The 26,721-nt window shown below is 54.5% G+C and overlaps 1 protein-coding gene across 4 annotated transcripts in view; it reads right to left on the minus strand.

Annotated features, from left to right (window-relative positions):
- Positions 1-607: 607 nt before the first annotated feature.
- PRDM11 (PR/SET domain 11) overlaps positions 608-26,721 on the minus strand; it is a 99,523-nt gene continuing 73,409 nt past the window's right edge. For 2 of the 4 annotated variants that reach the window (XM_054699248.1, XM_037522406.2), the window contains exons 6-8: positions 13,846-14,033; positions 9,460-10,086; positions 608-8,390 (exon numbers count right to left, since the gene is read on the minus strand). In XM_054699248.1, coding sequence (XP_054555223.1) covers positions 6,226-8,390; positions 9,460-10,086; positions 13,846-14,033 — 2,980 coding nt within the window. In that variant the 3' untranslated portion in view covers positions 608-6,225. Of the gene's footprint in view, positions 8,391-9,459; positions 10,087-13,845; positions 14,034-15,188; positions 21,668-24,501; positions 24,921-26,721 lie in introns of those variants that run through there. The other 2 variants (XM_054699249.1, XM_054699250.1) reach the window with 2 other exon arrangements.

Here is a 26,721-nt window from a genome sequence, read left to right on the forward strand (position 1 = left end):
TCTCCTCTGGACGAGGGCCTGCCCCCGTGCCCCTTGAAGCGCGCTCTCTCTGAGGTACAGTGCATGTGGGATTGCTACCAGGGGAATGCCCATCCCCTGCCCTGGGTCTGCCCCGTAGCAGCGGGAGGAAGGCTTGGGCTGGGCCTGGCCTTGCTTGAGCCAGGCACTGAAGGGTGTTTGGAGACCCAGTTGGCAGCCAGCTGCGGCTCAAGTAGACCCAGGCGGATGTAGAGGGTTGAGGAGTGGGCATTGGCGGAGCAGACCCAGCCCGGACTAGGTATGGGCCGGGTCTGCCGGAGACTGAGGTACATTGGTAGGATGGAGGGGAAGAGAAGGACAGGGCGCTGGAGGAGGCGGGGGATGGGAGGTAAGTGCCTTTGGAGGGTCACAAGGCAGAGGCTGCCCCCGAGAGCAGAGGATGCCACTGCCGCCTGTCTCCCATCCTCCGCAGCCCCACCTCTCTCCTCCTCCATTCCCGGGGGAAAGAAACAACAGAGAAACCTGCAAGTGAAACGGACTTCTGATTCCGTCAGGGCTGCACAAGCCCTCCGTCATGCTGCCAGCTGCACCAGTGCCCCCTCGGCCCCAGGGCATCCCTGCCGGGGGGGGGGGGGGGGGGGGCTCGGAGTGGAAGCAGAGATGGCCGAGGAGGGCGCCCTTCCCAGTGGAAACAGATGAGCTTGGGGCATCCGGCTCAGCCTCTGCCTCAAGTCACAGAATCAGAACAGTGTATGTGAACTAAACCTGCCTGCTGCAGCGGCGGTGGGTGAGGGGCGCCGGGCCTCCGGGCAGGAGAGGGGAGAGCATTGTCCTGAGTACAGCCAGCAGCAGCAGCTGTGCAAAGTGGGCCGGGCCACAGCCCTGCTTCTGAACTTGAGTTGCCACTGAATTTATGAGTGTGCGGATATGTCTCTCCGCCCTTTCCTGTTAGCTGATGCCCCCTGCCCCGTCCAGGAAAAAAAAAAAAATCTCTGGATGGCGGCAGCGTTGCCCCCTTTACTTCTCTGGGGCGCCGCAGACCAGGGTGGCACGGGAGGGAGGCCAGGAGGCTGGCGGCAGAGGCTTGGCCTCTAGGGGGCAGCAGAAACACTTAAGAAGGGAGGGCAGCCTCTTGGCTGCCAGTTTGTACCCTCCATGTTGCCACCCACACCACTCATCCTGGAGGGGGGTATTTGAGGGAATTGTGCAGTGGTCCCTCCACCAGGGGCCGGAGACCACGTCCTACTGCCACGCAGCAGTGACCACCCAAGCGTCGCTTGCAGGAGGGAGCATTTCAGCTGGAACTCAGGGGATGAGTGTCTCCTTCCAGCCTCAGGCCAAGCCTGGGGTAAAGGAGAGAAAGTGCACAGAGAGGGCCGGGCCCAGTTCCTCTGCTCGCCAACAGTGGGGTAGGAGGCCCCATTCCCAGCAGACCCTGCTGGCTCGGCTCCCACACCTCCCCCTGCCAAGGCTCTGCCTCCTCCTTCTTCGCACATCACTGCGACAGACTTTCCCGTTGCTCTCCCAGCTCTCTATAGACTCTATTTTATATCTATTTAAAACATAGAAATGTATAAATATATAGGATATTATTTATAGATATATAGACGTGATTTAATCTCATACTCTGTGTGTATACGTACTGTATATGCCCATATATACAATATATGCTGTAGCATCTGTATTATACACTGCACACACCCTTGCTCCGTGCACTCTCCTAGGGAGACCGGATTGCATAGGTATTTCCAGGGTGCTACTACTTGAAGGGATGGGGGTCGGGGGGAGCCAGATGGAAGAGGAGGGCCGTACCATTTTCCTCCCGAAAGGGCACTTTTTCTCCCTCTGGCTCACACACAAAAATCACCTTAAAGGCTCCTTAAAATATCAGGGCTCCATCTACTCGGCTAAAGCACCCTGTCAACAGAGGGCAAGAGAAGGGTCTCCCTCCAGCAGGAGGACCCTGTGCGTCTTTTGACATCCTCTCCCCTCCTCGAGAGGCGAGGAGGAACTCAACCTAGAACCCCTCATCCGGCACTGCTTCCCCAGGGGGCCCTGTGCCTGGACTGGGGCGACCCCAAGCTGCCTGCCTTCCAGGAGGCCCTACTTAGGCTGTCCCGGCTGGCCGGGCCCGAGGCCTGCTGCTTGAAGGCGCAGGGGGAGACCACGGCCGCCTTCTGCCCAAACAGGGTGTCGGGCCAAGATAAAGCACAAGTTCTACCTAGAAATCAACCCCGACCACCAGACCAAACTGGAGCTAGACACAGAATAGCTATTCCTAGAGACGGGGGGAGACAAAGGAAGGGGAGGAATCTAGAAGCGACGTTCCATTTCAACCCTCAAGCCCCCTCCTGGACCCCATCAGGCTCTAGGGGAGCAGCTAGAACAAGGCCGGGCCCACAGCCGGGCTGGGCCAAGTCTCTTGTCTACTTCAGTCTCCCACCCTCATTGGGGCACTCTACGTGCTTGTCCTCGTCTGCCCCTTCTCGCCGTCACTTCCAGACAAATGGAAACATTTCAACATCACCTAAGTAAGTACAAGGTCCTTCCTCCGAACTAAAGGGGTGACATGAGCGAGTCAAGGGGAGCAGGTTCTCATTCCGAAAAAGTGAGGGTCTATCCAGACTATGGGATGTTGCAGGCAGTTGTAAAAAAAAAAAAAAAAAAAACCGAAAAAGAAAAAAAAAGCTGGTGTTGTTTTGGCTGCCTGGACTCACATTCAGCCGGGCAGGCACAACTCAGGGATTCTGACCTGGCAAGAGTTGCAGATGTGGCCGGGTGTCCTCGGGTTTCACAGATACAATGGTCTTTTTCCTCTGTGGAGGAAAATCAGATCATTTCCACCCCAATCTGGCTCCCAGGGTCTGCCACGCATCAGCTTGGTACAGCTGGCCACTGGCCCAATGCCACGTCCCACGTCCTCCAGGTGCTGAAGACAGTCGCTATTATCACACATCTCAACCCCAGAGACACAGGCGTCTCCCGCTAAACCAGTGGCTGGCCTCCTAAGTCAGGGGCAGAGTCACGGAGCTGTCTTGTCTGAGCGACCGTCGCTGTGATGCCAGGACCACCTGGCCATGGTTCTTCCCACCCGTCAAAGGGAGGTGAGGCTGGCCGGGCACGTGGTTCCCTGGGCTAGACCCTGAGGGTGCCATCGACCCCTGAGTCCTCAAGGAGACCGAGTGGGAGATGCTGCTTGCAGAATTCCCATGGCTGAAGCCCTGAATCTCCTGGGAGCGCCCAGATTGAGAACAGTCCCTGTGTAACTTGCAGTGGTGTGTCACCCAAATTGTTCCCTCCTTACTCCCTGTCCCAAGCTGAGTGGCCAACAGTGTCCTACATGGCCAGACCCGGCTGCACTCAGCAGAAGCCATGAGCACCCAGTTTTAAAGATGCCTTGCCAAACTCAAGGCCCTCGGCCCCAGTGTGAGGCCTGTTGTCACAGGCTGCCTGCAGCAGCTCAGGCTAGCCCTAGCCCAGACCCCCACCGACTCCTAGCTTTCTCAGGAGAGAGGGCAGACAAGGGCATTGGCCCAAAGGATCTTCCTTTCCTTCCAGATAAAGACTTGAGCTACGTTGGCCATGGCCTTCTGAGAGGACACCAGGCACGGCCCTGACTGGGTCTTAGGCAGACACTAAAGATTCTCCCTTCCTGGTTTTCAAATGAGTGGACTAGGGGACTATTCCCAGCAGAGGGTCCCAATGAAATGGGTGGGGAGAAGCAGAGGGAAAAAGAAGGCATAAGGCAACTGTTGGCTAGAAGAAAGGGTCCCAGTTGACTATTTCTGCCTCCCCGAGGCCCACCTTGTCAGTCATCTCTGCCCTCGACCCATCTTAGTTTGCAACGACCAAAGAAAGCTCCTGCAGACAAGGCAGTGCACGCATGCAGGGGAGACAAAGCCCGGGGGTTGTGGGGGAAGGCGGAGCCCTGTGATCTGCAACAGCATCCCACCACCCACTGGATCCCAGCTCCACGCTGGCCCCATGGGTGTGGGTGACCAGGAGCTATAGCTTCAGAGAGGCTGGGCAGCTCAGAGTCTCAGGAAGGGCGCTGGGCCTTCCTTTGCTACTTCCTGCAAATGCTCTTCTTGCACAGAGGAGGGGGAGGGGGTATGTGCAACTGGGCATGGGGAGGGGCGAGTGTCACCAGGCAGGGGTGCATTGATTTGTTGAAGAAGGCAGCATATGAGGCCTGGCAGTGGGAGTCGGAGAAAACCAGTTTGTTTTTTTTTTTTGTTTGTTTTTGATTTTTGTTTTTGAACATGCTACATCACTGTCGAAAACAAAGTTTCAAAAATAATATATAATATATATAATATATTTATATAATGAAAAGCTATTGACTAGCAGCAATGATTCTAAAATTCTCTTAGCACCAAGACCATGGGGGGAAGGGGCCTGTGGGGGGTGAAGGTAACTGGCAGGATGAGGAAGGGGGAGTGGCGTGTTCAGTGTTGATGACATTCCACTACGGTTTTCAGTGGTGGCACAAGGGCTTGGAGACGAGAGACACCAAGGAGGAAGAAGGCCACCACCGTTTTATACCCTCTGAGCCAAGCAGGTTGGGGACACAGGGGCCTTGCCTGTGGCCAGATCACACGGTCCTTTGCCCACCTACCAACTGAGAGGGGTGGCCCCCAGAAGAACTGACCACGGACCATGCAGAACTCCTTCCCTCCCCCCAATAGGACCAACCTCCATGACATAGGATCTCTGCATATCAAATATGCATAAATCAGAGGTGGACACATGAACAGAAGTTTTTAACAGCTCACGCACATTTTTTTTTAAAACTCCCTTGCGAGGTATACTGGTAGTTAAATGAACGAAAGAGCATTGATCAGACTCGTCTAGCTTAAACCACTGCTTGCCCCAGGGAGTAGGCAAGTGGCTATTTCTAAAGCTTATATCATGGTATTGTGTGTGTGTGCACATGTGTGTGCGTGCGTGTGTGTGTGTTTGTGTGTAGGCTGATGCCTTGAGAGTCCTGTCTTATCTCTTCTTTATTCCTTTTCTTTAGGACATCTCTACCCTGTTCAAAAACGGAAGCGTTCACAGGTATAGATCCATTCCCAGTTCCCCACGGCCTTCCCGCCAGGCTGTAGGGCTTATCAGCCTCGCTGCAGAAGGACGGCCTCTGCAGACTCTCGCTGGAGTCTGCATCACCCGGGGCCCGGCTTGCATTGACACCTCCTGCCACTGAACTATAGCAGGCATTTCTTGATTATTAAAGGAAAAAAAAAATACCCCCAACACATTCTATGATTATAAAGACAGAGTATAAATAATTCATGTAAATTGAATATATACTTTCCATTTTTAGCCAAAAATCACTACCCTCTTGGGGTCCTGACTTCTTGGCTTTTCATTCCCCCAACAGCCCTGGATCTGAATGGAATTATATTATTTTATCCCACACCATGTAAAAACAGGAATGCAAAAAATCACCCCCTCTCCCCTCCCCAGGATTTCAAGCTCGGTTGTAAGGCAATCTTGCCTTCAGTATAACAGGTTAATATCTTTAGGACCTGGCGGGGCTGAAGAGAGGGAATCGGTGGCCTGGGGATGGGAGAAGCGATGGAGGTGAAGAGGTGGGTGTCACAGTTTGACCAACACTTGTTTCTGAGTGAAGGCCCCCTCATCAGGAGATGAAGAAACAGCCTTCAAGCTGAAGTCAGGTGGGAGAGGACAAAATCAAACACGGCGAGCCAGAGACACGACCTACCCCATCGAAAGCAGAGATCGGACTCGAAATCAGAGACCGGACTCAGAGCACCGACACGCACATAACAGCAGGGAGGCCCAGAAACCCCCTCACAGAACCAAACGAGAAATGAAAGGTAAGATCATAAACCCACCCCACAGCCCCCCAAAGGAAAACATGAACCAAAAGAGCTACCTAAAGGTGATGACAGAGACCCGTCATTTTAGCTTATGCTGTTGGTTGACTGTTAGGTGGGAACACGTGTGGCCCAGCACATGCTTCTGTGAGTGGAAATGAGTTGCCACATATGGCGCAGCTGCCAAATTTTGTTAGACAAGAGTCAGTTTCCGACATTATTCCTTTCCGAAAGCTCCCAGTAGCTTCTGGTGGACGTGTCACCTTGGCTTTTAAAAATTTTTCAGTGTGGGTTTATATATATATATATATATATAATATAATATATATTTATATAATATATCAAAGCTTATGAGTATAGATTAAAAAAATATTCAACAGCTTAGTGAACTCTGAACGCCGGCTCCCTAGATGTCTGGGTAAAACTCTGACCCATGGTCCACGGTCTGCAGCACCGGCTTTTGCTCCAGCGCCGACATCCTGCTGAGGACCTCGGCGGACAGCGTGTAGCTGTTGCCAGACTTCTCCTCAAACCAGCTGTCCAGAGCTCGCTTGGCATCGAAGCTGGCGATCGGTGGTCCGTTGACAGCGATGGTCAGCAGGTCGCTGAGCTGCTCCAGGGTCAGCCGGGAGCGGTGGTTCTTTCGAACTCGCTGCAGGGCATTGCGACCTTTCTCGCAGCAAGCGGTGGACGTGGGGAGGACTTTAAGGACCTGGATGATCTTGTTCAAGAGCGGAAACCTCTGTTTGTACTTGCAAATATGGCCGATCAGGTCTTTGAAGCCATTTTTGGTATAGTAATCAGCCTTGAGTTCCCGCCACTCCATCAACAGACTCCCCCTGGGATCCAGCCCTTCCCGGCAGATGTCCCGGGAAAAGGTGGGGATGGCCTCCAGGTGGTCAAAGATCTGAACCATATCCTCTTTGCCATAGCTCATGAGCTCCTCGCTGTTTCTGGGCCAGGAGGCCAGGTCGAACACCTGGCAGGCCTTCACAAAGATCCGGCTGCGGGAATCGAACCTCTGAGCCAGGATCACTTGGGTCTTCTGGCATATCTTCTCCCTGATGGACTGGAACTTGGCTTCAGCCACCCTGAGGTTCTTCATGGCGATGCCATTGAAGCTCTCTCGGAAATTCTCCTCGAATTCCTGCAGGTACTCCCCCGGGGAATCGGCCAGCCGGCTGATCTCCTGAATGGCTTCCTCGATCTTGTCATCCACCTGGGACACCAGGAGGTACTCGCCCTGGAAGACATAGGCCAGGCGAGAGAGCACGGCGATCACGTCCAGGAGGAAGTAAATGAGCTTGATGGACTGGTAGTCCATGAGGAACTGCAGCAGGGCCAGGGCGATGGCCGAGGCGTCCGCCCGCTGGGTCTGGCTGCTGACGTCCTTGAGGTGGGCCACCACCTCCAGGTAGTCCTTGATGAGGGCGTTAAGGACGTTCTGTTCGCCGATGATCCACCTCACGGCCCGGATGTCCCCCAGGAACTCTGTCTCCTCGCAGAGGGTGGACGCCGTGGACCGCAGTTCGCACATGAGGCGTGGCGAGTAGCGGTAGAAGCTCAGCAGCTGCTTCAGGTTGTTCTCCAGCTCCTCCAGGCACGGGAGCTCCTTCCCGCTGATGGCGTCCAGGATCTCCAGGTGGGGCCGGTGCACCATGAAAGGCAGGCACAGCAGCCAGGGCAGCGTCTTGCGGATGGTCATGAACATGCTGGCCCGCAGGCTGGCTGTGACGTTGGCCCCGTCTATGCCCAGGCCCACGGTCGGCTTTTCATCCTGCAGTCGGATGCCCAAGGCGGAAAAGGCGCGGTCCAGGGCCTGCAGATAGCTCTCGGTGCTGGAGAAGCCCAGTTCCTGCAGGGACAGGAACTCTGTGGCTGGGGGGCCGTCGCTGCTGGTGTACTGGACGTAGACGGCCACCGTGTCGGCCAACAGGTCGTCGCTCTGCCCGTCGAGGATGATGCTGAGGCAAGGCGACTGGCGGATGCGCTCCACCAGGTCCTCCCGCAGCGCCCGGGCGATGTGGTGGATGAGGATCTGGCAGTCCCCCTCGTTCATGTACTGGTCCACCACCTTGAGCTCGCATTTCCTCAGAAGCTCAGCCAGGGGCCGGAAGTCCAGGTAGGGCCTGCCCTCCAGGGCCAGGTGGTAGGCGGTGTTGAAGAGCAGGGTCATGTTGCGGCACATCTCCTCCGTCTTCTCAGGGTGCATGCGGAGCTTGTACAGCTGCAGGCACTTCTTGTGCAGGTTACTCTGGCTGTGCAGCTTGATGGTGTGGATCTTGAACTGCTTGGAGCCGATGATGAAGGCCGAGGTGCGGGAGGACTGCACGGTGTACTGGCGGCACACGTGGCACCACATCTCGTTCAGGGTCGGGGAGTACCGCAGGAACCAGAACTTCTTCAGCCACTCCTGCTTAAAGCGCCGGATCCGGCGGCCGGTGGCAGACGACATCTTGGAGGGCTCGTCAGTGGCTGTCATCATGTCGTTGGAGACAGATTCGTCCGCCGAGTCCACCTCCTGGTCATCGTCCTCCATGATGGCAGGGCCGGAGACCATGCTCTCGGAGGCTGGAAGACAAATGGGAAAGACACATGTACGCCTGGTGGAGAAATCACAGGATTCTCCAAACTGAGCGGTTAACGCTGCCCCAAGAGCAGGTGCCACACTACGTAAAACAGAAGCCGATTCCTGTGACAGCCTAGAATTTCTTTAGCACCACTCTGGTCATCCACTCATGCTTATCCTCCTGGTGGACTACCCAGGGTGGCCGCCATGCTCCAGGCTGCCTGTCTTCATCCTGCACTAGTTAGTGGGGGCTGGAGGAATTTAAATTTTCAACCCAACAGCACAACTAGGAGAGCATGTCTGGTGGAGGACCAAAGCGCACTGAACATTCCCAAATCGCACAGCGAGGACGTGGGGCTTGTGTGTCCCGCCACCAGCGTAGGACAGACACCTCAGGGAGGGAGGTGTGCTGTCCTCAGATGCGGGCAAGTGACTTCAGGATCAAAACGCAGTTTAGTTAAGATGCATGCTTTAAATAACAGACACATCATTCTGAGCTAAGGGAAGTGGTTAAAATAGCAAGTGCTATGTAAATAACTCGGCTGCAGATGTGGACTGAAAAGCCTTCCTACTTGTCAACCAACTCTAAAAGATGCTGGTAGCCAACAGACAAGGTCAAAGGGAGGCAGCTCAACACCCTGGACCCCCATCCTTCTAAAACAGGCAGGGGAAGAGAGGACCATGTGTGCGGCAGAGACAGCAATCCGGGAAGAGAAGAACGGGGCTGTGTGCCTACAGCAAGTTTCGGAAGACCGGGAGAGCTAGCCCCTGCAGACACCCTGTTTGGTATGGGGAGAGAGAAAGACTGATTTTAGACGTTGGGCTTTGGGGTAAGACACCGCCAGGACCACCAGAGAAAGGCAACGGTCAAGAAGACAGCACACACCCCTCCTGCAGCGGAACTTCCTTTATTGACAAGGATACAAGGAGCAGATGTGAGCATCCCGGCCCAGCCGCAGAGGGCCTGTCCCAGGCCGCTGCTCAGCTCCCTGAAGGTGTGGGGCAGGCCACCCTCCACGCTGCCCGCTGCGTCTCTTCCCTCCGACCACAATCTCATCCACACCAACTTACCTGCGGGGTCTGAGAACTCTGGGAGCTCCAGTACCTGTGCTGGCAATACGGGGGGCTCAGGCAACTTCCCAGACTTAAGCATGTCTAGTTCTGCCTGCAGTTCTCGGACCTTCTTCTTTAGGCGAATACAGTTAGGGCAAAAGGAGGTGGTGGGAAGCTCGTGAGGGTCCGATGCAAGGGAGGCCTCGGCGGGACTGTCGGCCTTGAAGGATGAAGGCTCCTCTTCCTCATCCTCCAGCGGGCCTGGCTCCTTGGAAGCCCCTTGGGGGATCTTCCAGTCCCCTTCCCCCTGGGTCCGGCTGACATTCTGCACGCCGTGAGACACGGCCATGGCGCACCGGCCGTAGGCGTCGTCCTGATACTTGGGGACTTTCCTGATGACCAGGGAGGTGCTGAGTGCCAGCTGGTGGGCTTCTACCTTGGCCGATTCCAACGAGGCCTCCAGCACATCCTTGAAAATGAGGTCTATTTTCTTCTTCTTTGCCTGGGGGTGCACGTCCCCCTCGTCAAAGCCACGCTTGTAAGGACTTTTGCCCTGTCTCAACACGGGGAGCTGAATGGGACCCCTCAGGTCTTCTGGGTTATCCAGAGCCTGCTCACACTTCTCCCTCTGCAACCTCTTCTCTCCTAGGAAGGAAAACCAGGGTGTGAGGAAGTGGGGAAACGCCCCAAAGTGGAGACACCAACAGAAAACACAGCAGTCCTCCAGCTAGGAAGTCGCTCAACACATCCCTCTGGGTCTGGCCGTGGATCGCTCTGTCACGGGGGTCTAGAGTCATAGAACCGGGCAGAGAGGGAAGAACTCTTTTTTAAAGAGACCATTTCAATGGAGCCTTATGGAAATAAACTCTATGTTTAGAGGTTGAGAGAGGCTATAGGGAAGGGTGGTTGCAAGTTCTTTCAAAGGGACATGCCATCCTTTGACCCGAGAAGAAGGCGCCCCACCCATCAAACAGAGCGAAGCGAGTGTGGACTCCCCACCCCCGGCTTCCCCTGTGGGCCGAGCAGTGAGAAGATGGCTGCTTCGACTTGGTAAAAGGTACACGGGAGACACGGACTCTCTGGAGAAGCCCATCCGAACGAAGTCCATCCCACAGCGACTGTCCTTGCTCCCGGTTTTTTGGAGACTGGGAGTGTGTGCGGATGCATGACCTGAATCTCACTGACAACCAAGGCCAGAACAGGGAAGATGAATACCTACAGTGCTGGCAACGCCAAGATGGCGACCCCCAACAAGCTACACAGCAGACACCACGCAGACCCAAAGCAATGTCCACACAGAGCTGCTTCCTTACCTGGCCATTCAGAGGACTTAAATTTTTTTTTCTATCATAAGTGACTTCAGAGGCCTTGGTGAGATCCCCCACAATAAATCATTTTGCCTGAGTCTTAAAAACCATTGACACAGTCTGATAAACTGCTACAGAAGTGTGGATGTTGTCTTGGGGGTATAGAAGCTAAGAGGGACCCTCAGAAGTTCATGATAGCAGGCTGTGGAGCTCAAAAGTCTCAAAGAATCTTCTGAGCTCAGGGGTGGGGGCCAGGGAGATGTGACTGTGTACAATGACTTGACCTGGATGTATGTTGTGATCGGACTTCTGAAGGCTGCGTTTGTGAGCAGCCTCTGGGTGAAGGCCAAGTTATGTCCATGTGTGATCCAGATGTTGCACACTGTGACTAAGCCTGGCTTCGCACAGCTGGCACAGGGTGCTGGCCCTGGTCTGTGGATCACTCCAGGCTTCCTACAGGTAACAGTGCAAAGGGCAGATGCCCTATACAAGATGCCCCTCTTCTGTCCTCAGATGAATGTTTAAGCAATAACCTATCTTCCGGGCTCATGGGACTCAGGTGACTCCCTGCAGCCTGTGTATTTGTAGTAGGTGGCGGCAGAGAGGGTGGAGGTACGGAGAACTTTTAACAAAAATGCAACATGTTCTTTGACAGATCATATCGGCTGTTCAGAATTTCTCAAAATCAAGAGCCACCCTTTCATTTTCTCAAAGACCGAAGAAGCAGCTCACAGTGAAGGAAGTTGGAAAGTCAAGGTCACATGTCGCCAGGGATTCCTCATGCCTCTCTGCTTAGACAAGGTCACTCAAATTTCCTAGGACCAGCATGAGACCTCTTTGGATTCAAGGTTTCCACAAAAATCTAGAGGCCCCAAAAGAACTCAGCATCATGATGAAATTGGTCCCAAAGCCTTCATAAAATATGGGGGAAATACCACAAAGTAAATTAATGACTCAAAGTAGATCAAATAACGTAAATGATCTGAATGCATGCATTAGATGTGTCCTGTTCCTAAAAGGTAACCACAAAGGAACCATTTATATCCTCTTCAGGAAGCAGTCCTGAGCTTCAACTGAGGCCCCTACCTAATTAGGGACTAATAATTCATGCTTCGTCATCAGGGCTCCAGACTCCAACTACAAAGAAACCTCCTTCCATGTAAAACCAAAAGTGACTGAGCACAGGGGTCTCCCTTCCAAAGCAGAGCTGGCACACCAATCCAAGACACCACTAACCTTGTAGCGCCTGCCAAAGCTACAGGCTACAGAGATACACCTCTGAAGGCCACTGAGCTCCAGGACTGCTCCCAAGGGCTTTGGGATCAAGTCCGCCCACCATTCTGGCTTCACCCATGGTAGCTGTCAGTTTCCTTCCTGTTTCCTGCTGCTCAGCCTGGCCAGGAGCAGACTTTCCTTCCTCCTGCATCTTCACACCTCTTGGCGTCAATCCTTTCAAGTCTGTCTGCCACGCCTCCTTGGAATCATTCCCGAAAGCTCACTCCCTCTCTGAGCATTCCCCTTAGGTCTCGGGGCTCTCTAAGGGTGATGCAGCTCATGGTGCTTTGGAGAAGACTGGGGTGGGGAAGGGACTTTCTGTCAGAAGAATTCACACACGTGTCCTCACACATGACTTCTCTTGCTTTGCTTTTCTTCTGGTGCTATGATTCTTTGGGTGGCTTCTGGGCTGTCTTCATTCATTTCTTCTTTTATCCATTCAACACAGATATATTGAATACCTACTATGTGTCAGATACTTTTACATGAAGCACCTCCAGAAGTCAAGTGGAAATCATTGTAAGCTTATCAGGGACAACACGTGAAACCAGCATGTGGCCAACCCCCCAAATCTGGAGAGACAAGAGATGAGCATGTCTATTAGGTCTCCTCCCACTTCTCAGCCCATCACCAGACACCTTTTACCAAGTCAGGCAGCAGTGGTGCACTCCGTGTCCACGATTTGCTTTGTTCTGTTTTGTTTTTAAACATAGTTTAATTTCATCGGGTCACTCCCAGCCCCTCTTCATCTTCTCCACTCATATTCCAAATGTAGACTTATTTCCAACAAATAGGTTGGTGGGTCTGGGTATAGCTCTGGCTGCTGGGACCTAATGAACTCTGGGTCTTTCCATATACGGTTTTAATGCAAGGAAGTTCCCACTGAAAGAAGAGTCTGGACTAACCAGTTTGCCCTGGCGAGGCTGAGGATGGAGTTTGAGGCAAAAGACTAGGGGCTGGGAGTAATCTGAATCACTTTCAAATGGCTGAGCCTGCATGCACAGCCACCCCCCAGGTCACCTTCATGCCTCCCCCCAACCTTCTCCTAACAGAAATGATTCTTTCACATCATATCATTAGGACTAGCAAGAATGATACCGGCACGAAGCAGAGAAGAGACCAGTATTGTCTGGGGGCTGTAACCATTGTAGCTTAGAGAGAGCTTAGACCCTGGGGCCAGACAGATGTACGTTCAAATCTAGCTCTGTCCTTCCCAGCCATGTGAGCTGGCAAACTCACTGTGTTTATCTGATGCTCAGTTTCCACGTGTGTCAGATGGGGACAGTAATCCACATGGGATCACCAGTATTAACGTTACAACCAGGGCCCACAATGGCCATGGCAGTCTTTGTCCTGCGCTTGCTCTGTGAATTACTCCTCTATTTTCACCTCACTTAAGGGGTAGGTGCTACTGTTGTGACAACTACATGGGGCACCAAGGGACACCTGCTTAGCACACAGAAGTACTGAAATGTCACCCATGATTGCTGCTTTCTTGGGGGCAGAGAGAAAGAGGACTGATGCTGAAGCTTATGTGCTGAGCCTTGGGAGCTTGCCTCTCTCCCCAGCACTCTGAATGGCCTGGAATGAGGGTTTCTGAAACCACTTCATGGGGAGGGCAACCCCCTGAGGTGGTCATAACCCAGCCCAGGCCTGCAGTTCAGACCTAGACTGTGTGGCCTCTGGTGTCCCTCTGGGGCTCCCTGTTGCTGGTGTGCTCTAATTCCCATGGGTTTTCTTAGGAAGCTCCTAGAAAGGCATGTCTGCCCTCCCAAGGGGCTGGGTGGTGGGCATGGCCCTCCCTGGGAGTGTGGGCACTCACCTCTGGCCAGGTTGCGGTGAATGGTTTCCTGGGACATGCTGTGCAGGCGCTTCATATAGTCCTCGCTGTACCAGACCCGCAGCCGCTCCCCAGGCCGGATGTCCCGGCATGCCCGGAAGTAGATGCGCTCGCTGTGCTGGAACGCCAGCAGGTTCTGTTCCCTTTCTTCCCGGGAGATGACCACGTACCTGGGGGGCGAGGGGGAAACGTGAGATGCATAGGCCACTCCTCAGTGCCAGACAGGGTGCTGGGCACATGCGGGTGGTGAGAAGCGTACCAGGCCAATGTCTACAAAGCAGTTCCCCGTCAAGGAAAGGGTCCGGCCCCTTGTCCTCAGTCACTGTGTTGTGTGACCTTGAGCAAGTCTCTGAAGCTCTAAGAATCTCTGTTTTCTGAGACCAGAAATGACATCTTCCCTGCCTGCCTTCCAGGACAGGGTAGGTATCAAATGCAACACCAGCTATAAATTTGATTAAAAAACTGAAAGATCATCTCATCTACCCTCCCGTAACTTTTAACCACAGGGGTCCCCAGAAACCGCTGGTCTCTGATGATGGTAAGGGTGGGGGTCTTTGAATCAATTTAAGGAGCTATGAGGTCTATGCCTTCCCCACTAGAACGCATGGCTCCTAAGTGGGCATGCCAAACACTCAGCAGTGCTCAGGTAACCTTTAAAGACCTGCAAACCTCAGAATCTATAACGCTTACCATCCTCCCTGAACCACTTTCAACAACTAGCCCGCTACCCACTCACCTCCAAAACATGAGATGATGCACCATCTGCAGAAAAGTGGAGGTGCACAGGTCAAAGGGCAAGGGGAAATGATTTGGAGCTCAAGGGGTCTGTGCTAATAAGCATCATGAAGATTCACAGTCAAAAAGAAATTCTTTCCCCTGTATTGTGATTTGTCTCAAACGTTAGGAAAGAAAACAAAATCTGTCCAACTGGTATAGCCCAAAGAATTGCACTTGGAGCAGCCCAGGGAAACAATCACTCACAGCAAAAGCCCACACAGATAATGAAGTGAAAAACATTCCACACCCTGGGCCTCCCCGGTGGCGCAGCGGTTGAGCGCTGGGTTGCGAAGCTGCCCGCAGCCTCTGCAGCGCCGGTTCGATCCCCAGCTGCTCCCCGGCCACCGAAGGAGGGTCCCACATGGCGCGCAGACCTCTCCTGCCACCCGCTGCTCCCCTCAGCAGTGTACTTCAGTCCTTCTGCCTGCTCTGCTCCCTGCTCTGGATCTGGTGAATTCTCTCACCCTCCCGCGCTTCTGACTGTACCCAGTGCATGTATAAATAAATAAATAAATAAATAAATAAATCTTTAAAAAAAAATATTCCACACCCTAATAGGAAACACAACATAGCACATTGTCTCACTGGCACAGATTTTTTTTTTTTGGGGGGGGGCGGGGGGTGGGAAACGACAATATCCACATTGATAAAGGTGGTGAGATAAGGGCCTCCCACACTAATGGTGGCCAAAACCCTGGCGACCCTTTGGGAACAAATTGGCAATAAGGACTCAAAAGACACTTTGTATGCCCATGTGCACAGCCAAACGACACACAATCCTCAAAAGGTGGAAGCAACCGAGTGCCCACCGAGGGATGGACGGATACACAGAAGTGTGAGCACAACACACACAAACAGAACACCACTGAGCCTTAGAAAGGAGCAGAATTCTGACACACCATGGCATGAACGAACCTTGAAGACACACGCTGGGGCAATAAGCCAGTCACGTGACAAACACGGGAGGACTCCCCTTGCAAGAGGGGCACGCACAGTCAGATTCACAGAGGTGAGGATGGAGGGGGGTGGGGGGTCCTGTTTCAGTTGGGGAAGATGACAGTGTTCGGGGGTGGATGGTGGTGGTGGTTCACAAGTGTCAATGCAGTTAATCAAGTGCCTTTAACTTAAGATGGTTAAAATGGTAACTTTTATGCTAAGTGTATTTTACCACAATTTTTAAGAAATTTTTAAAAAACCAACAGTGAGCTGTAGACCAACTATGTAAAGTTGGCTGTATCATTGGCAAACTTGTGCAAGAGCAAAAACATCTAAATGTCTAATGCTGGAGACATGATTTAATAAACCATGGCACGTGGGTAGGATGGAATGATAGCCACCTATGGCGAAATGTTTTCAAGGCATCTTTCATGACATGGAGAAATGGTCGTGACACAAGGCAGCGAGAGAACAATGGGACCGAGAGCTATTTAAGTGCGGCTCCCATGATTCTTTAAGAACAAGCCTCCATCAATGACTTGCAGGAAATACACCACCGTTTTAACAGTGATTATCCTTTATGGGTGGATTTACTCTGTAATTGCAAAGTAAATTAAGCAATTATTGTTACCTCCACTTCCACCCCTTAAAAAAAGGCTTTCCAATGCCAATCCGGGCCTGGGCTGGCGTGTGGCAGACAAGGTGGCCAGCAGCATGGCAAACCCACACAGTCATACCCCAGGAGAGCAGCCCCTGCATATATCCTGGCCCTTCTAGTCTAGATAGTCCCCTGAAGACTCGGGCTCTATTCAGCTGCAAAGGAGGTTGTCATTTTACAAGGGGGGCCGGGGCCAAGCCATTGTGGCAACAGGATGTAGCAGAGATTCCTGGGTGAGGAAGAATAAGGACTGGAGAGCAGTCACTATCCCTGGCCGCTTGGCCCCTTTGAGAGAAGCAAGTCATGAGCTCCACCGGAGGGTGTGGGTTCGCAATATTTACGGCTCTTACAGCCCCAGAACTTGCTTCTTGCTTCAATCATCTGTGGTCAACATCCCACATGAGTGTCCATCTCCTTGGGTTGTAAAGACAATTCTGTGATTTCTATGACACTCAGCCATGGTTAACCAAAAAACTTAGGAGAGAGGAAAAGAGGCCCCCCTCAGCCCAGAGAAGCCTTGTCAAATGAATGAATGCTTCCCAGTCTCAACTCGCCACCGCTATAGGCTGCCTTTCCCCACACCTGCCATTTCTTCAGAAATGTGCAAAATCTAGATCTCCCTGGTGGCGTAGGGGTTTAGTCTCAGCTCTTTCACCACTACGGCTGAGTTTGATCTGGCCAGGGAGCTGACCCACATGGCACAGCAGACCTTTCCTCTCATGCCCACTGCTCCCCTCAGCAGTATATTTCAGTCAATCCGCCTGTTCTGCTCCCCACTCTGTCTCTGGTGAACCTCTCACCCCCGCCAATCCCACACCTCTGGCCTATACCCCAGTACTTCTACACATAAATAAATCTTTTAAAAAATGTGCAAAATCTGTTCCATCTCCCAGTTTAACGAATCTGGAACATGACATCCACAATGAATCAACCTTGGGGTGAGTACAGAATAACAATGAGGTAGACTCAAGCTTCCCATCTCCCAGATACAGGAGGCGAACCATTCATTCATCCTTTTTTCTCGCAAAGTCACTTGAATCACAGAGCACACACACAGTCTTCTTTTCTTTCAGTTTCTAAACAGCCATTAAACTCTAAATGCTAGAATTATTTCCCCTGGCACTCAACTTTAAGGGAAAAAGACAGATGAGGAATTTGTAACCACTATCAGGGATTGATTCAAAAGAGCGACTTCTAGAGAATGTCAAAAGGTTTAGTAAGATCCAAGTCCATTTTCCCTCCTGCTTCCTGGTGTCTTCCTAACCAAGAAGAATCAATGTTTAGGATGAGAACACCCAATCTTTGTGTCAATCACAAAATAGCTCCAAAGACAGATCAGACTTTGGTTCAGCATCTGTGATACTTGGCGTTTTGAAACTTGACATTTGAAATATGACATACACGGTGAATCTTGGGGAATCCTAAACCCCATCCCCCTGATGTTTATGCTACATCACTTCTGAGGTAGTGCTAAATGGAGCCAGTTACATCCCAACACCAATTACCTTGAATTAGGTCTCCCCCTAAGTATTTTGCAGTCACACACAAAGGCTTGCCCCAATTCCAGAATCCTCCTGTGCCCACACGACCCTCGCCGCAGACCCACGCCTGTCTCGTGACATGGCTGCAGTTAGCCAGAGCACTCCCGGGACAGGAAACTTCCAGGAGTGAAATCTACTTGCTGGGTGTCCAAGTCTTGGAAGGAAGGCCCAATGGAAGTGGAAGGGGATGGAAAATGATCAGCACAGGCTGCTGACAAATGCCAGCGTTCATTTGATAGCACTTCTGTCAGCCCCACGGAGCTGGGGCCTTGGAAGCCATCAAGGGTGGGTGGTAGTGGTGATGGTGGGGGGTTCTGCACGGAACCTTTCAGGATGATAATGGGTTGTTTTTATTCCCAAGTCCTTGCTGACTTTGGGTACTGAACAGATAAGCACTAAGACATTTCTCACACCTCACCCACTGTGTCTTATCAAGAGCACCATATTCTCCAGCTGGGTCAGGAAATGACTATCAGTCTCAAGAGAGAAAATAGCCACGGACATCCATTTTGTGGGAGAACACAGGCCCAGACTCTCCTCCCCATTGGGGATGTCTCCAATGGAAAGGACGTTGTCCCAGTCACAGAGGCAGAAATGGGGAGACTGACCAGAAAGAGGCCGGGCTGTGCATTCAGGTCCCCAGCTGGGAGGGTCTGTGGGTCATGGGTCTACCTGATCCATGGTCCCCTGACCTCTGACCAGACACCACCTCGCCATCCTTGGCACTCCTATAAGGGACTTCCCTACCCTAAGGTGAAATTGGCTGCTCTTTCTTTGGCATCTACCGGCCCCGGTTTTGCCTTCCTGTTTTGACACGCCAGACCCAAATTCCCACTGAAGCCAAGAAAAAGAAAATAAAGTCTTTTCCATTTGAAGTTCACAAGTCTCCAGCTCTCTGCCCCCTTTGCTTCTAAAAGGACCCCTTGCCTCTCCAGGCCCAGAGGGAGGCTGGTCATTGCTTAGCACAGAACCCTGGGGGACCACGGGACGGTCTCATAGCGTCTTTGCGTCACCTGGAAATTGGAAAAATCTTGATTTCCAAGGCCGTGCTTTTTAGCCAAGAACTGCAGAGAATGACTTGGACCCCAAGTCAAAGGCAAGGTAGAATCTTCCAGAAAAGGAATGGATCCCTGGTGAGATGGGAATTTCCTGCCTGGGAGAAGCCCCACCTGTGACCCAGGATAAGGGAGGACAGTGCACAGGTGAGGACGCCCCCTCCTCCCCATGGAGAGGCCCCTGGGAGCCAGCGAAAGCTGCTTCCTTCCGTCACTGATAAACCTCAGCCTGGGGGCAGGGCCTCACTGTGACACAGAACCCCACCTCAGAGCTCAGTGTCCAAGAAAAGCTCATGCCTCAGAGTGGACCCGGGTACACTGGCAAATTCCTGACCCTCTGGGGTCTCCTGTCAGAAATGATTTTTTTCCCTAAGACCCCTAACTCATTTTTAGGGATTAAAAGTTAAAATTCATTCAACATCTCACTTTTGACGTGCAGAGAACGCAAATATGGCTGGTTTTCTGTGGGCTGCTCTGTCTCCCCCAGCCCAGAAGGTCCTTTTCTTTCCTCGGAGGGCAAACGAGGCGCTGACTAGGGCATCTGGCAGCTCGTGGAATCGGGCACGCCAGGGGCACTTGAGTCCCTCTTGACAACACTTTTCCTCGGGCATCTAACCCCTGCTTTGGGCGGCCTTGAGGTTTTCACAGGAAGCGAAGAAAGAGAAGACACACCAAAGAAAAATCCTGGAGACTGGGTGTGTTCCAAGTGTGAGATCAATTTCTTTTTATTGCCATCTTAACAAAAATACTGGGGAAGGCAATCTTTGATTCCAGCATCGGAGGGCAGGCAATGCCAAGCAATCAAGCCATCGGGCTGTCAGACAGGGGACTGTTGGGTATGGGGAGGCAGGAACCCCCAAAGAACCACAGAAGGGGGAGATGGAGCCAAGAATACAGGAGCCTCACAGTGGCCCTCATTTACCTACTTGAGACAAAGCTGGGTCTGGGTTCAGAAGCAGCAAACCAAGAAGGCCTCCTAGCTCCCACTATAACTGGAAGGCCTGCAGGGCTGGGGAGGAGTTTGTGCCAGGGTCAGCTTCAGGTCAGGGAGCAAAGAGGTCAATGAGCTGCTCCCAAGTCAGAGCTCAGCTTGCATCTGCCACTCCCTAACCTGCCAACACTTCCAGAACCTGGTTGTCTCCCACACTCCAAAACAAAACTGCAGCTAGAGATGTGTGTAGCTGATGCATATGCAGCCCAAGCAAGCAGAGGCGAGGCATGCTGGAACCTGGACCCGTACAGGAGTCCTGCTGGGCTCTGGGTTCCTTTACAAGCTAGAGGAGGGGTCTCCTGCTGGATCCCCAGACTTGGGCCCTGCCTCTCCCCAGCCACTGGCTACCAGCCTCAGTGCCCGGGTGGGGTGGGTGGTCTTACCTCCTAAACACTGCCATTGCCATCCACGCACACCCAGGGGAGCCGAGGCAGGGCAGGCAAGGAGCCACATTCCTCCCAACTCCAGATCTGGTTTCTCTTAGGGGGCTGAAAAACCCACAGTCTCCGCTTCCAGTTCTGCCTCTCCCTCTTGCCCCCACTAACTGCTGTGCTACTTAAAATGCAGGTGATGGTGGCAATGATGGTAACCCCTGCCTTGGTAGCCTCTCCAGCTGTCCTGAGAACCTCCTGAGATCGCACATCTGCAAGTGCGGGGAGGGAAAAGCAAAAGGACTGGAATGCAAGGTGGTCTTCTTCCTCCAACAGCACCTATTCTTCTCCCCACTCCACGAAAGGCAAGCACAGCAGCAGAGCACACGCACGAGGGCAAGCGGAAGGCCGAGGCGAGGGCACCCTTCCCCCCACCCCCCAGGGCATATTGCCCTAGGGGAGGGAGGGCAGGTCTCTCCAGGAAGGGCTGAGCCCCACCCGTGCATCCTCAGGCCTTGCCCCCTTCAAAAGCAGCAGCATCAGGGTCTGGGAGGCTGACGCAGCAGCCCTGAGGATGGAAAGCAGGAGTCCATTCGGATGCCCCCCACTCTTGTTCCTCCCTTTCCTGCAAGGCCTGCTGCCAGGGGTGTAGACCAAGAGGAGGCTGACCCTCTAGGCCAAGCAAGCATCAAGCAGGTAGCTTTTCCTGCATCTTGAGCATTTGCCGAAGATGAGGGAGCAGGGCTGAGCACATGCTCTCAGAAGCACAGGGCAGTCGACCTGTGCTCGGTGGGGGAGGTGACAGCTCCCCCCAAAATCCTACAAAGGTCCTGGACACAGAGATTGGCCCCTATGTCAAGGCCAGACAATCTTCTCCATCTCTCTTCCTCCTAGTGCAGACTGGCCGGGTTAGAAATTGTGCTTTCTCTTCCGAGACCTGGTAGTCCGTGCAGGGGCTGGATCTGGGGGGGCTGGTGGGGGCTCCGCAGGTGGGCCCTCAGCCTGGAAGGTAGAGCCCGTGGGGGCTGCCCCGTCTGGCCCCCGCTGAGATGTTTGAACCCCATCCCGGATCTCTGTCAGGGTCTGGCACATCTGGCCGACACGGCTGGTCAGCTCGGCCATGGCCTGGCCGATGGCGTGCATGCTGTTCGCCATGTCCCGGTGCACGGTCACCAGCTCCTGGCAGAACTGCTGGAACACCTCAGTCTGCTGGGCGTGGATGTGAAGGAGCTGCCAGTCAAGGCCCACACTGGGTGGGTTGGGGTGCAGCCGAGGGGTCCTGCAGGCAGCTTGGGCCTGGGGCGAGGGCCTGGGCAGGGTCTCTGGCTTGGGGCCCACTGTCTCCGACTGGTCTGAGGAAGAAGATGAGCGGAGCAGCGTGGGCCTGGCAAGGTGGGCCTCTTCTTCCGGGGACCGCTGCAGGGACATCCGCAGAGGTTGCCTTGAGGGTCCGGGGGCCTCCTCGTCTTCATCATCTTGGAGGACAAAAACAAAGAAGAGCAATGATTATAACAAGGAGAAAGGGGGTAGCCCTGGGCTTGGGCGCCCCCAAATGACTCTAGCATCCCCCTACCCTGCCACCTCTCAGCCTAATTCAGCACACGCCCGCTCCCCATCCACCCGTGGAGAAATACCTGCTCCCCAAATCCAGGCATCCCTTGGGGGAGGGGAGTTAGCTGTGTCCGGGTCCCCTTCCTTTCACAGATCAGTGATGTTCTAGTGGCTGAGCCCAATCCCAGTGACAGCATGTCAGTCCAGTGCTCACATCCTCTCTCTGCAGAGATACTAGCTGCTCTGCCCACCTACCTACCCGCCTGCACACCGAGCAGGGCTGTTAAGAACCATACGCGAGAACAGACAAGAAGCACTGTGCAAAGCTGAACGAGAGGCACTTGCCAAAAAGAGCCAGGATGCTCCTGGTCACTCAGTTCCAGGCTCTATGAGGCTGTTTCTGAGTTGCTTGGGGCCACCTTGTGGTCTTACTGGAATCTGCAACTTTAAGTAGCCCCAGGGGGATGCAAAGGGATGGAGAAACTCCGGAAAGGACAAGCCCACAGTTGAGGAGCAGAACTACCATCTCTGCAACCAGCCTGGGTTCCCCCATCACCCCCCAAAGGCAGGCTGCCTGAGCAGACACTCTGCTGTCCACCTGGGACCACCTGACAGCCATGGACACCATCAGGCAGCAACCTGCAGCCCACCCCAGGGAGAGGCCCAGCCTCTGCACACGATGGTCTTGGCCCTCAAGATCAAGATTAAGGGGACATTCCCCGGGCAGGAATAAAAATCTAAGACTGACCCAAACCGCTCTGCCTGCATCTGTGGGGCTAAATTCAGATTCACCTTCAGGGAGGGGAGGGGAGGACACATTCTGCTGGCCTATGGCCACAGCCTCCCGAGGGCCCCAGGTCTCACTTGGATCGGCATGCTTAAGAGGACCTGGCGCCAGGTGACCCCAGGGATCTAAACACCTGCTCTGGCGGGAGGGGCTGGAAGGAGTGGGGCTGGGCTGCGGTGAAGCTGCTCCTTCCTTCCAGGGCCCCGCTGAGACAGGCGAGGGCTGTTAAGCCTGCGGTGAGGGGTCCCGGGTCCCTGCCAACCCAGGGCACATCTGGTGACCTCATCATTACCTTCAGTCTCAGGGAGATGGAGGGGAAGCAGGGCAGGATTTAAGGAACTGACTGCAATGGGTGCCCAGGCCCCTTCTTTTTCTCATAATTGGGTGGAACCATCATGGAACGCAACAGGACTGATTCACAGGTGGCTGGCGATCGGCTTTGAGTCCTGATTCTGAATTGAGCTCTGGGGCCACCTCTGTCTCTGGAGCTTAAACAGCTTCATCTGGATAAGGAAGAAGTCGAACTAGATGGTTTCCCCGTTCCTCCCAGTCCTGAGAATCTGACTGCGATGGGCCACCTGTCAGGAGCCCTAGCCAAACAGGAAATTAGCAAGATCCCAACCACAGGGGCCTGGGAAGGGGAGGCCGAGTCTGTGAACCCACAGTTCCCGTGGGCTGGGCTTTCCTGCTCCACTCTCATAGGCCAGCCGGCCTCCAGCTGGAACCGTGGGCTGGGGGTGGGGGGCGGGTGTGTGCAGAAGCAGAACTGAAGTGGGTGCAACCCAGCACAGAAGGGCCTCCCCGGCCTCCCCTCTTGGGGAACCCCAACTGGAATCACAGACACCCCCCCAAAGATGCCAGTCTTGGCCAGCTACGCCAGATGCAGCCCCCCAGCCCCCTGGCTTCCAAGTCCTTCCTGCCACACAGGATGCAGAGGGGCAAGAGGGAAACAGCTGAGGGGGAAAGAGGGGTGCGGGGGTCGGGGGGTGGTATGAACGGGAGGGATCCAAGAAGGACAGAGAGCGGGATCTGAGTCTTAGGGTGGGCACAAAGGTAGGGTGGAGGGGGATGCAGCACGGCACAGGAGGGGGCGCAGAAAGTCACCGAAAGGAAAGTCAGGAATAGACAAAGGACTGAGCTCTCCGTGGCCGGGGCCCTGAAGACTTGGCCGGCTTCCTGCCACGCCCCCTCCCCCTCGCCGGCTTCCCTGGGCTTCCCTGGCTGCTCTCTGTTCCTGGAACGTGCCAGCGCCTTCCTGATGCCGGGCCGTGTACATGCCGTTCTCATCTCGAGCCTGTGCCTGTGCGGCTCTCCCCTCTCCTCCCCTGCGCCGCACACCACCAAGGCCTCGTTAACTCTTCCTTTCCTGTCTCAGCTCCACTATCCCTCCTCTGGGAGCCCTTCCCTGCACCCCCGCCCCTGCCCCGGTGGGGGGGGGCAGTCCTGGCACCCCTCCTTGCTCTCAGGGCTACATCACTTGCAGGCCCAAATGCAGAATGATAACATGGGGCAACTTGTTCAAAACTAGCATGAGTTCGGGGAGGGCGACAGCAGCGCATAAGCCCAACCGGGAGCCCGGGTGAGAGCCGGACCCAAGTGACCACGGCGGGTGCCTGTCTGTGAGGTCGCCCTGCCCTCAGGACCCCCACGCTCGTCCTTCATTCCTTCACTCCAGCTCTTTTCTTGGGCAATGGTCTAACTGAGGTTTGTCTATTCCCACAAGTCCAGGAAGCCCCCAGGCCAGGGCTGGGAGGCTTGAGAGGCAACTCTGTCTTCCCAGCATCCAGCAGAAACCCTGGCCCCGCAGTCAGGAAATGTTCTAGAATGAATGATTGGAAAGCAGTGGAGAAGAGACAGATGCGGGGAAAGGAGGGATGGACGGACCGACCGGGCGAGGCAGAAAGGGATGAGACAGAGAGGAGGGGAGGGAAGGGACCCGGCCAGGGAGCGGGCGCGCGACGCGGTACTCACAGCTGGTCGAGGGGCTGTCGGTGCCATCCAGTTCCGCCCTGGGGAAGCTGTGCCCAGCACGGGCCGTGAGCAGCGTGGACTCGATGGCCCTCTCGTGGGCAGTGAGCACGATGGGGGCCTGGCCGCCGGCCCCGGGGCCCGACAGGGACTGCTGCATGAAGGCCAGCTTGTCCTTGGTCCTCCGCTTCATGTCGTCCCATCTGTGCTTAATGTCCTTGACGGAGCGGGGGACCTGGCTGGCGGAGGTGACTTTCCGAGCTATGCCTTCCCAAATCTTGTCCCTGTCGGCATGGGACAGCCGCATGGTCTCCCTCCCAAAGAGAACCGCCTCGTGGTGGGTCACCTCCGTGACCAGAATGTCCAGCTCCTCCTTGGAGAACTTGGGCTTCCTCTTACGCTCGGCCAGGGACGCCACATTCCTTGGGTTGAATATCCCACAAAGCACAATTGGGTAAATGAGCGTCAGCGCGGGCTGGTCCTCCTCCTTCCTAATTGCTGGCCCCCAGCTGGGGCTGCCAGGAGGCACCTGGGCGCCCTCGCCGCTCACCTCCACCGTGCCCTCCTCCTACCGAGAGGCCCCCTCCACTCCCTCGGAGGGGAGCAGGAGACGTGGCATTAGGAGTGGGCGCGCCGGGCTGCGTGGAAGGCCTTCGTGTCAGCCCTGCCTGGCCCTGCACCGGCTGAGAACCAGGCGGCTCATGCACCTCCCCGGGCCCGCAGTCCCCATCCACATGGGCGCCGCGACCACGCCAGCCTCGGGGTTGTCACCAAGGAGGGAGAAGCATAGTGATGAAAGAGAACTTCAGAGCCCTCGACAGGAAGAAAAGATCCTTATGGGGCTAAGGATCTGCCTGTACAAAGTGATATTTTCATTTAGCCAAATGGCTCGAGGAAGAACGCGGAACAGGTAGCCTATTTACAGTGCTCTTCCGCCGGGGGCGCGGCTCACTGGGGACACGCATGGCTGGGGGGCCGTCACAGAAAGTTCTTTCTGTTCTGTGGCCCTCTTCTCCTTCCCGGCCCCCTGAGTTCCCACCTCTGGGTGTGCGCAGGCCCCTCTGAGGGACTGCGGCTGGGGGCAGCTCACCCTGGGGTGGCTGCAGTGACTCTGGCTGCTCATGGTGGAAGGTGCAGGGTGCCCCACACCCACCAGGAGACCGGGTGCTCCTAGACAGGGGGTGAGGGGGGCGGGCTGGGCTCCCATCTGCCAGGGAGCCCTCCCACATCTGACCTGACACCTGACCTGGCTCTGGAACTCAATTTCTCCACACTGTGGCTCTGTCCTCGCTCTAGCTACAGGTTCCCAGAGATCCACCCAAGAGCTGTATATGAAGGGGAACCTGGGGCCCAGCTCACCCTTCTGGCTGCTGCTGAAGCCGAGGCCAGAGGCCAGGAACACAAGGCCCCTTCAGTCCTCACTTCCCAGGCACCCACCCAGCATGCCACAGCTCAGGACACAGAGGAAGGCCAGGGCTCACGGACCCGCCAAAGCCGGGACAGGGCCAGCCTAGCTCTCAGCTAGCCCTAGGGCCAGAGGCCGAGCCTCCTCTGCAAACCCTCCTCCGGCCCACTAAAGGAGTGCTCATCTACTGCATCTCCCTCACCTGCCTGGGAGTTTGCAGCAATTGGCTGGACAATTCTATCAGTGGGGCAGGGGGTGTCTGGGGTCCTGAGGATATTTATCAGCATCCTTGGCTTCTGCCCAATAAAATCCAGCAGTATCCACCCACAGACTTGCAACAACTAAAAATCTCAAAGTACTGCCGAACGCCCTGGGGGTGGGAGTGGGGAGGCAGGCAAAACAGCCCTCCTGGTGGTGGACCCCCGATTTCATGAACACAGAAAATTCAGCATAGGGCTCCATAATGGCAAATGGTCACTACACATGGGTGCCCAATCTCTTCCTGGCCCAACACTTATTTTTTGTAGAATCTAAAACAACTCCATTCAATCACCCCAAGGCCCTAGGCTGTGACAACACAGGCGAAGTTACCTGCAAATTAGAAAGAATTGTACAAATGGAAGCTGCATGTTAAGGGGAAAAGAAGGTCCCCAAGATGAAGTGATTCCCCTCCAACTACCACCACAGGGGCACCTCCATGGGAACAACCACACACCCAACCCAACCTATTCTTTCAGTCTTTAATGAGCTAAGGCCCCATTGGGCTGTGACTACCCTGGTGCCATCTTGGATCAGAACAGGCTGTGAGCAGACTAGCA

This window comes from Talpa occidentalis, unplaced genomic scaffold (assembly GCF_014898055.3).
Source record: "Talpa occidentalis isolate TD23 unplaced genomic scaffold, MPIMG_talOcc4v2.1 talOcc4.3, whole genome shotgun sequence".
NCBI lineage: Eukaryota > Metazoa > Chordata > Mammalia > Eulipotyphla > Talpidae > Talpa > Talpa occidentalis.